Source organism: Lycorma delicatula, chromosome 9, assembly GCF_047948215.1.
Source record: "Lycorma delicatula isolate Av1 chromosome 9, ASM4794821v1, whole genome shotgun sequence".
In the NCBI taxonomy this organism is placed as follows: domain Eukaryota; kingdom Metazoa; phylum Arthropoda; class Insecta; order Hemiptera; family Fulgoridae; genus Lycorma; species Lycorma delicatula.
The window spans coordinates 125096594-125107788 of NC_134463.1; the positions used below are offsets into that span (position 1 = coordinate 125096594).

Genomic DNA, 11195 nt, shown 5'->3' on the forward strand with positions numbered 1-11195 from the left:
TTATAAGTACTACTAGTACCTAAGAGTTAAAAGGTAAAAAACAGGCCTGTTACCCTAGGCCCTTTATATTATTTAGTTTGGCCCAAAATCTGAAAAAACAGCAATTTGTAAACGTAACTTCAGTAAACTACAATATTTGGTTATGTAACAAAATGAATTTTCAGTACACTAAGATAAAGTTCCATCTTTACTCTTTCCTATTTTATGCAAAATAGGAATGGAATACAGCTCATGGAAAAAGTGACGAAAATGACTGTTTTTACCTGTTGACTAGTTAGAAAATAATCTTACTAAAAAAAAAATTTTAATATAGATATTTTTTGATCACTACAAGGTGGGTAGTTATATCAAAATCAAAAATAGTAATGCACTCATCATTTGTTGAGTAAATGAAAACAGCTGATAAACCTTTTTGTGGCTTCGCTAGATGATAATTGTGATATATTTGCACGTTAATGGCAGTATTGTAAAACATAGAAATTTATAGTTATTTTAGTATAACTAATACTATAATCAGCATTAAACACGCATTTTTTTTTATTTATAATCTTAATGAAGTGTTAGAAAATGCTACACTCCAGCAGAACTGAACCGATGATAAATTGATTTGAAATCATTACTCAACTGGTCTGCCAAATAGTATAAAATGACACAAATATTAGACAAGACATTCTAATACAATAATACTGTAGAATATAAATAGATCTTAATATAATAGACCATAAACTGTAATTAACAAACAAGTGTGGATGCAAGAGGCGAATAAATTTCTCAGCCTTATAATTACAAAAAAACAACTTAAAAAAATACAGAGAAATAGATTTTATAAAATACCTGGTCTTTAAAAAAAATTGTAACAGAATATTTTTCATAACAAAAAAAAAAAAACATCATGCAGAATGGAGTAGTCAGACCAATTGCAAAAAAATCAACACTACTGTGGCTGCATTAAATTATAAACAGAGTGAATAAATTAATTTTTTAAATAATTATATTTATAATTAAATATAAACATAATTATGGCATAATTAATTCACAATAACATTAAAATTTAATAAAAAATACACAATTAAATATATGAAACATAAATGCACAACACTACCAAGTGCTGAATATAAAGTGTATTGACCTAATATATACACAATTAATTGTAAAATAATTATTTCTTTTTCATACTTTAAATGTCATCTAATTAAAAGAAAACTCATCATAGTCCAGCAATACTAACCACTATGAAAGCTACCAATTCATTAGCAAAAGAGAATCATCAAAAGTAAATATAATTTGATTTATCTAAAAAATAATTTTACATTTCAGTAGAAAAACACTTGTTTAACAGAATGATATTTTTACCTCATGTGGTTTTAATAATTCTATTTTCTATGTAGAACGGTACACATGTACCGTTATTAATGTATTGCTGTATTATTAATGTACTGTTATGCTATGTATTGACTGCAATCAATACAGAGCATAACCATGGCTGAAGTAATATTAAAACCACAGCTGTTTTATTTAATATTTTGAGTTGCTTATTTAAGTGCATCTAGTGTCCGTGTTTTACAATTATTTACAGTTTGTAAAAGACTTTAATTTCATTTTGTTTTCATTTTAATTTTTCTTTCCATGTTTATGAATGCACAATTTGTTTCAGTAAAATGGTCTTACTATTCCAATTAAAGATAAGTTCTTACTACTTAAACCTATCAAAAATATGCAAAGTCAATTTACTAAAAACATTTCTCTATTTTTTATATATAAAAGAAAAATAGACATGCAAAATTCATGTCTTAAACTAAGTACGGAATTAAATTTTAAAAAATTAGCACGACACTAAATGTTGAGGTATTCATCAAGAAATATTACATCTCCACATCTATTGATGAAAGTTAATTTATAACACACTTACAGGAGATTAATTTTTTCCACCATATACATCATCAGTATTATCTATTTGTATATGCTTCCAAGAAAAAAGTAAATCCCTCCATATGCTTACATACTGTATTACAGCTGATATACTAGCAACAATTACTGCTGATTATACTCACAATACTAATCATTAAAATTAATATTTATCAAAAAAATGCATGAAATAAAAAGGGCACTAACTGCAGAAAATATTTCGGTTTTATTTTTATGAAAATAAATTAATTTACTTAAAAAATAAATTTTTCAACTTGCAAGTGGATTAAAAGTACAATAACTTTACTGAGCAATAAATGTGGTAACACTTTAAAGATAATAAGAAATAATTATTAACTATTCACTTTCAAATTAAAATAAAAGGCCATTCAAGGCAGCTGTTTCTAACAAAGCAATACTTTTTTTCAGTATAATTCCACATCACAATATTTTTAATGTGCCCATAATAAAAGCCTTTTAAGTAATTTAATATGTAACCATTATATTTATATGTAAAATAGATAAGTAATTTAATCTATATGTTTATTCATTTAATATGTTATTTTTGTCATATGTTTGTAAATAATTCTGATTCCTCAAGTGTTAGATTTTCGTGTTTGTCTTTTTAAGTGTGTTCTTTTTGATGAGGTTATTTGCAAAACTAATTCTACTAAGTGTAGTACCTTTATGTTTTTCTAGCATCTATGGGTATAATTTTTAATTGTGTGTGTGAACTTGTTTTTGATAAAACAATACTATATAAAACATCAAAATTAAATTGAAATAAAAGTGCCTTAATCAGGGGTACAGGATTTCATTTAACAAGCAATATAAAAACATGTAAATATTTTATTAATTAGTACATCATTAATAAGCATAATATGAAATAAATAATATATCAAAAAAAAAGGTCTGCAGAAATATTTTCACAGTAATATTAATTACCAAGACAAAAAATTTGTCCCAAATTGTTAGTAGGATTAAAGAAGAACATGTTATTATGAGGTGCCTCTTTTTGTGAAACAGCTTTAATCACTTCCTGGGCGAGAACTCCACCAACTATAGCACAGACGGGGCTTACTTGCGCAAAAATCAAATCGAACACCGAATCACCAACTTTGTCGAGTGGCACTTCTAATTTTGCCAGTTCTGAATCTCGAATATTTTTTAATTGTTCTACATCACTTCCAGTACCAGGTTTTGGATTACGATGGTTTTCACTGCGAAATCTTAACAAAATTTTCATTAAGAAATACGAAAAATCTAACTTAGATACTTTTGACTTATATCGGTCGCTGGTCCAATCAATATCGATAGCATCTTGAAAAGGTACAAATGTAGCAGTATTTTTTTGAGTCACCTTAATTTCTTCAATCTTCTGCTTTTTATTTTCAGCACGTACCGGAGCTGAAACATGTTTAGTTACTTCTTCTGAATATTCATGAATTTGTAAATCGACGAAGAAATATCCGAAAAACCCAAATACATCACCACAAAAGAATTTCACTCCGGCACTGCGACAAATGCCGTTTAATCTTAGTAGTTGTTTTAACGGGCAGTTTGTAGCCACAATAACATCCCATTGGGTGAAAAAGTTATCAGGTTTGTTAGCAACATTTTCTGATTCAGCTTTCACATCGACTAATGGATTCAGTGCCTGGGCACGTTCTAAAGAAGAAATTGCACGATTTTTACCCACAGTGTTTCTTGGTGCTAAAAATTGCGCACATATATCTTCTTCTGTAACATTTTCATCATCCAATACAGTAACTGCTTTGACGCCAGCCAATATAACATTCTTACAAACTTCGGCACCAAGTCCTTGTAACCCAATTATAAGTACTTTAGCACAACGTAAACGTTTCTGTGATTCTAACCCCCATAACCTAATTTGGCGGTCATACAATTGCGCTTCATCTTCGGTAAGTTCCATACCACCGTCTTTAACCATTGTTTCAAATTATTGTCGGTATAATATAAAGATTTAAATACTGCTGTATTAGCATACGAATTCAGTAAGTATTTACGCCACAATAAATATCACCGTACGCAAAAAAAAAAACACTAACTAACCTCCGTTAAACGCACAAGCTGCACACATACGGAGCAAAGAGATTGTAATGAAAAGTGCTTCAATAAACGTCTGCATCCTCCACACATAAATTGAACTCCTATGAAAGTGGGTGTGAAAATAACCAAACTTTTTAAAATATTAAACATTAAGAACTATAAATTTCATATAAACTAAAAATAAAATCAAAGAAGCAGGAATACGTAAATATTGATTATTAAAGATTGTAAGATATGAAATTATGGCTAGTCTTTCATAAATAGTACTAAAATTATTGTTTCAAAGAACAGTACCTACATTTTTTTTTAAATATCGCAGTTCATTGGGAAGCAAGTTTGATACGAAATTTCATTAAAAAAACTCAGAAATTCCATTAGAAACTATGGATATATATATTACTTCGTGAGAATATTAATTGTAAGCTACAAATTAATATGAAGTTTTACAATTAAAAAGTATAGTATTTGATTTAAATTATACTTTAAATACATTTGGGTTGAAGTTGAAAATGTATAGTCGTTTTACAGAAATTTATGCAATTTCATAGTTATTATATTTAACTTAACTGATTGACGTTAATCACAAAAAAGCTTATTAATTTTGTAGAATAATTTGTTTTAGAAACTTGTCTTTAAAAATAATTTTTACTGCATGAACAAAATATTAAGTAGAAATCTACTACGAACAGCAGAAAATTAATTATATTAAGTTAAATTGTATTTCTTTACTCTGATTTGACGATTTTTCCTTTTCGTAAACATTTCTGCAGTTTGATTACATTTCATCAGAGTATTACTTTTTTATATGGCTATACACATTTGTGCACAACCGCACAAAACAAACCGATAATTGTACACTACTTTGCTGGCTAGTGTTTACTCCACAGGTCAACAAAGGAATGATGTTTGAACGCAACCGGGTATTATTGTGCTTGGAGTTTTTGTGAATGTAACAGTAGCATTTAATTTATTCAGTTTAACGTACTTCAGTTGTTCACATTAATGTATTATATTGTATGCAGCTGAACATCTTCAATTCGCAATCGTGTTTTGAGGTTACCGGTCTCGGCTGCAAGCGATCTAGTCGGTTAAGGCTTTTAAATAATTATAGCTGTAAGTCGGTATGAATTTATATAATTTCAAGAATATTACTGTAGTTCTGAATGTTAAAGATCTTTGCGATGTTATTTTGTCCAAAACGCAAAGAAAAACGCCTACTGTTATTCACAAACAGTGTAAAATATATAGAATTAGATCGTTTTATCTGAGAAAAGTAAAAACGTCAGCGCAAAATTTTACAGATTATTTGTCAAAAATTATTCAAGAATTTCCAAAAATTGATAATATTCATCCATTTTATTCCAGTTTATTGAATATTTATTATGATAAAGATCATTATAAAATTGCATTAGGACAAATCAATTTGGCACGTAACCTTATACATAACATAAATAAAGAGTATTCTCGATTAATGAAGTTTGGAGATTCTTTATATAGATGTAAACAATTGAAACGAATTGCTTTAGGTAGAATGGTAACAGTCATAAAGAAACAGTCTAATACTTTTCAGTACTTGGAACAGGTTCGTCAACATCTTTCAAGATTACCATCAATTAATCCTTACACAAGAAGTATTATTATTTGTGGATTTCCTAATGTAGGAAAATCAAGTTTTTTAAATAAATTAACGAGAGCAAATGTAGATATACAACCTTACCCATTTACAACAAAATCATTGTATGTTGGTCACATGGATTTTAAATATTTAAGGTGGCAATTAATCGATACACCAGGAATTTTTGATCATAAGTTAGAAGATAGAAATGTCATTGAAATGCAGTCAATTACAGCATTAGCACATCTTAATTCAGCCGTACTTTTTTTTATTGACATCTCAGAAGATTGTGGTTATTCAATTGAAGATCAGGTCAGTTTGTTCACAAATATTAAACCACTGTTTGTTAGTAAGCCTATCATAATAGTTTGCAATAAAATCGATTTGATTCAGCAAAATGAATTGAATAAAAAGCATAATTATTTAATGGAAAATTTATGTGAAGATAATGATAGATTACCAATTTTAATGATGAGTACTATGGATGGTAGTGGTATTGAACAAGTGAAAGAAATTGTATGCGATTCATTATTAGCTCATCGAATCATAAATAAAATAAACAATAACAAATATAATCATAATAGACTTTATGTAGCAAATCCAAATATGAAAGATGAAATACGTAAACCAACACTACCATCAAGAGATAATGAAAATCAAAAACGTGGAAAAAAGCGTAAACTTGAAAAAGATATTGAAATAGAAGCTGGTGACAATTACACTCTTGATCTAAAAAAACATTATGATTTGCCTGATGAGTATAAATATGACATAATACCTGAAATTTGGGAAGGACACAACATAATGGATTTTGTTCAACCAAATGTGCTTGAAGAATTTAAAAAATTAAATGATGAAGAAAAATTACGTGAAAGATCAGGATGGTATGATGCTCCTACAACTGAGATAAACGAATCGATGAAAGAGATTAAAGAACTTGCTAAAAAGATAAGAGACCGTAAAGCAATTAATAAATTAGAATCAATATCCAAGAAAAAATTAAAGTCTAAATTATCACGTACTTCTACTCCCTTAGTAAGGTCTAGAAGTCTTATGAAATTTAAAGATGATATGGCAAATCTTGGTATTGCTATCGATGAAAATAGTACTTACAGTACTTCTAAGAAGTATTTATACACTAGGAAACGATCAAAGCCATTTTCTGATAAAAAATTATGTTCAAATAAAATTGCAAGGATTTCTGTAAAAAAGTGGCCAAAATATAATAAATTTAGCTGTGAAAGTGATAGATTTATTGGTACAAAAAAACCAAAGCATTTATATTGTGGTAAACGTGGAGTGGGTAAAACTACAAGACGTTAATATAAATAAAAAATTGTTTCTCAAATTTGGAAGTGCATTTTAGTCCTTCTAAAGATCATATTCATATTATTCCTGTGAGTTATACTATTATTATTATTATTATTCAGATTTATATTTCTTTTTTCCAAATAAAGTGTTACAATAATGGATTTGCCACTCATCATTTGTTCAGTTAATTACTGAATTTTGTTTTTGTAAGTATAAGCAATATATCTTTTTACCCATCTTGATATGTAGCATACATGACATCTGATATTTGTAGTTCCATATGTACAACGATTTAAAACAATCTTTTCTTATCTGTATCTTCCAAATAAGTATAAATAATATGTATTAACTAAATTCAGGAATGTATTAGTGTGTATGCGTACAGTTTACGTCATTGTCCTTATTGAAAAAATTTTAAACTATTTAGTAAATAATGGCAATATATTTTATATGTACACTTCTTTTTTTCAATGTAGCCATGATTTGTGTTATAACTTGAGCTAGGAATTCCCATGATAATGCGCTTTTGCTTATGAATGATATAATAAATTTCGTACAGATCAACCATTTGTTATAATTCTTTTATAATTATAATGCTAAGTGGAAGTTTTCTCAGAATTAAATTTTTTACAAGTTTTGATAATATATTTAACACATTTATTTGTCATTTAACAAAGTTTTCGTATTATAAACTTAAAAGGAATGTTTTTAGATAACAAATTTTTCTATTACATCAGATGTTATATGGTTTTGGAAACTTTTTTATTCAATTTTTCAAGTCAAAAACCGTAAGAAACAGCAAATTTTATTCTTTAATTTGGGTTCCTAGAACCATTTCTGTATGGTTTTACTTCACTCTTTGTCCAGGAATTAGAACAAAATCTTTACTAGGCATAACTCTGTAACTGAGCATTTCCGAACCCAAATTTATAAGAACTCTTTTCATTATTTTCTCTAGTAGAATGTGCTCAAAAATTGCTGGTAAATCTAATTTATTATATTCAAATAACAATGAAGTAATACTTATTACAATAAATTTTTATTTATAGATGCTCAATATGGCTGTGATTTTTCTCCAGGCAAGCCTTAACTCATTTCAATATGTTTGAAAGTATACCCTGAAGCATAAAAGGAGTGATCGCATTTACAAATTTAGCTATATTTCATTTCATACAGGGTATGAGAATTATTCTTTTAAACAGATTTTTTCATTGCTCCCTATAAATAAAAATCTGTAGGTATAAGATCTGCTGATCTCTATGGCCAGATTTGCTTTGAAGTAAGCCCATCCCCAAAAACGTTCACCCAGCAAATTTAGCGAAACATCAGAATGCACTGTTGCTCCCTTGGAAGTATGCTTCAGCAGTTTCTTCATTTAGTTTGATAATGAAACAATAAATTATTTCATTGCAATAAAATTCTGAGTTTACTCTGGAAAATCTGAATTATTATCCATTTAGATGATATAGCACACCTTTGAGAATGTCACTCCTTTGCTTGTGTATTTTTCAAACTTGTTGAATCATGTACCAAGCAGGCCTGAAAACAAATGGCGACCATATTGAGCAACTCTAATTATTCTTGTTCCTGTCATTATTATCTCAATGTAATAAATAAAGTGTATTCTATATAAATATTTTGCAGGATAATCAACTTAAGAGAGGCCCCATACTTTAGTAGTACTAAATGCATATTTTTGTTGAAATGCATAAATTTGTGCGAGAAGAGTAAAATATGTGAAAGATGTTTGTACAACTAGAGCAGGAGTGAGGACTATATACTGCCTGCATGTTTGAGTGTAGCCAGTCTGTGTCAGCATTGGCTTTTGAACAAGGTTGTGTAATTTATATTTTTAACTTATTTTTTTAAATGCAGTTAACTGTTGAAGAATGTGTATTCATGATGGAAACTTAAGACAAAATCTCATGTTGCGTGTCAGCAAAAATTCAGGGAGAAATTTGAAAAGGAAGTACCAGTGAAAAGTGTTATTCAGAAGTTACTTACACACTTTTGAAAACTGGTTGTAGAGGACATTAAAGCAGCAGTTAGAAGATCTCCAAATAAATCTCTGCCTTGACAAAAGCTAGCAAAACATTACACTAGGCTCAGCCCACCCTGCTGTGAGGCAAATGCTGAAATGTTATCCATATCAAATGCAGGTTTTCCATGAGCTAATTAGTACTGATTATACTAAAACGGTTCACTATCGTCAATTATTCAAGAACTTTTCATTTCTCCCTATAAATAAAATTCTATAGATGTATGGCAGTAACAGGAATAATATGTTTACTTCAATCAGTTTTTATTTACAAGAGATGCTCAAAATGAACACCATTTTCAGGCATGCTTGCACATTTTTGAAAAATACACAAAGGAGTGTTGGCATTTACAAAGGTGGCCTATTTTATCCTTCACTTTTTCCAGAGCACAGTAAAGTCAGTATGTCATTGCAATTAAATCATTTATTCTTTCATTATCCAAAAAGAATGTTGCCTGTAATGAATATTGTCATTTTATATCAAGTGTTTTTAACAGATAAAGTGTGGTTTCATCTTTGTGCGTATGGTAATAGTCAGAACTACTGGACTTAGGGTACTGAAAATCCATACATTTTCTTTGAATCTCCTCTACACCCACAAAAAATAGGTGTATAGTATGCAGTGAATAATAAGACCCTTGTTTTTTTTTTTAAAAAAAAAGCTAGTTCAAAATCTTCATAAACTTTTTTTTTTCAAACTTTTATAATAAAAATTGAGAATGTGAGGTGTGCAAAAAGGATTGATGTAATTTTAGTAGTAATGAGAAATAATATCTCCAAAAACCATGTTTTAAAGGCAGTCGCAATAAGAGTAAGGTTGGTTAATGGTGTATAAATTATTTATCCTGCATCTTTTGACTTCTATTTTTGTTCTTATTAAAAAAATATTATGATATTTTTTTAAGGAAATACAAAGAGTGAGCTATGTTAAACGATTAATTAAAATGAAATCTGAACAAAATCATTTAAAAAAATAAAGACAAATCTAAAACTAGATATGCTAGTTTGTTAAACACTCACAAATTTGTAAATGTAGAGGAATTAGTAAAAGTAAATATGAATACAAAAACATAATGTAAAGAAAAAGTAATACTTAAAAAAAATCACTGCCAAAAGAAAAGGCATTTCTACTAATGAATAAAACAAATATAAAATAACAGATATACTTTACAGTACCTTGTAATATTTTTGAAACATACAATATCCACTGATATTTGAATTACTTAACAATGGATATTTCATTAGTGACTTATTCAATTATTATTCCGTATTTGTTTTATTAATTAGTAGAAATGCCTTTTCTTTTGGAATAATAATTGAATAAGTCACTAATGAAATAATCCATTGTTAAGTAATTCAAATATCAGTGGATATATGTTTCAAAAATATTACAAGGTACTGTAAAGTATATCTGTTATTTTATAACAATAGTTCATTCACCATCTGAAAAGCATTTTAACAATTTTTTTAAATTTTGGGTTGGTAACTGTAATCTTGACAAAGATAACATGCAAAATTTGTATGTCGGTAGTTCTTTACAAGAGTAACAACTAGAAATTAGTAACAAACTAATTACTTTTACAATTATAAGTTAGCAACCAACATAGGCTGGAGACGTATGCTTAAATTTTACAACTTAATAAGATCTTGATTAAATTATGTTTCAGTGGTTTATACCTCCCATAGACAAAATTTTAGAATGTTAGATCATAAATTTCTTTAACTTGCTGTTGGTGCATTCAATGCTAGCCAAGAAGTATTTAGGGAAGAGTGATAAACCTTTCTCTGACAACATTAAAATCAGTTAATAATGACATAATATGCATTGAATAAAATGACAACTTAAGCATTATTTATGTCATATTGTTTACAGAAATAACCTGAATGACAGTTCACAGAGAATCCCTACATAAGAGCTCCAGTGAATGTTAGAGTACAATGTGTATTTTCTACGCTGGCTTTTAAACTACCTACCATATATGCTGTTCATCAGTATATTTTCTACTATGGTGAGTTTTGACCATTCGTTGCCACCTCAGCCAATCAGCTACAAGAAAACAAATATCAGTTACCTGGTGTTACAGCAGCTATTTGTTTGTCAGCTTCTCTCCCAAGTGTACCCATATATTGTGTGATTTTCACTGATTGATTCAAACTGACCAATTCTGTTAAATATTATTTTGTGTTCAATTACCCAACTACTTATAATGTACATTTTCTGTAATATAATAAACTCCAGAAATTTAGCAATTCCAT

The 11195-nt window shown here is 28.5% G+C and overlaps 2 protein-coding genes across 2 annotated transcripts; one reads left to right on the forward strand and one right to left on the reverse strand.

The window, feature by feature from the left end:
- Positions 1-2736: 2736 nt before the first annotated feature.
- Aos1 (SUMO1 activating enzyme subunit 1) lies at positions 2737-4048 on the reverse strand. Its single transcript, XM_075374694.1, has one exon. It carries the CDS (start codon positions 3854-3856, stop codon positions 2843-2845), a length of 1014 nt encoding a protein of 337 aa, XP_075230809.1. The 5' UTR covers positions 3857-4048; the 3' UTR covers positions 2737-2842.
- An 897-nt stretch (positions 4049-4945) lies between these two features.
- On the forward strand, positions 4946-6989 carry LOC142330249 (nucleolar GTP-binding protein 1-like). Its single transcript, XM_075375421.1, has one exon. The coding sequence runs from the start codon at positions 5099-5101 to the stop codon at positions 6911-6913; it is 1815 nt and encodes a 604-aa protein (XP_075231536.1). The 5' UTR covers positions 4946-5098; the 3' UTR covers positions 6914-6989.
- Positions 6990-11195: the final 4206 nt, after the last annotated feature.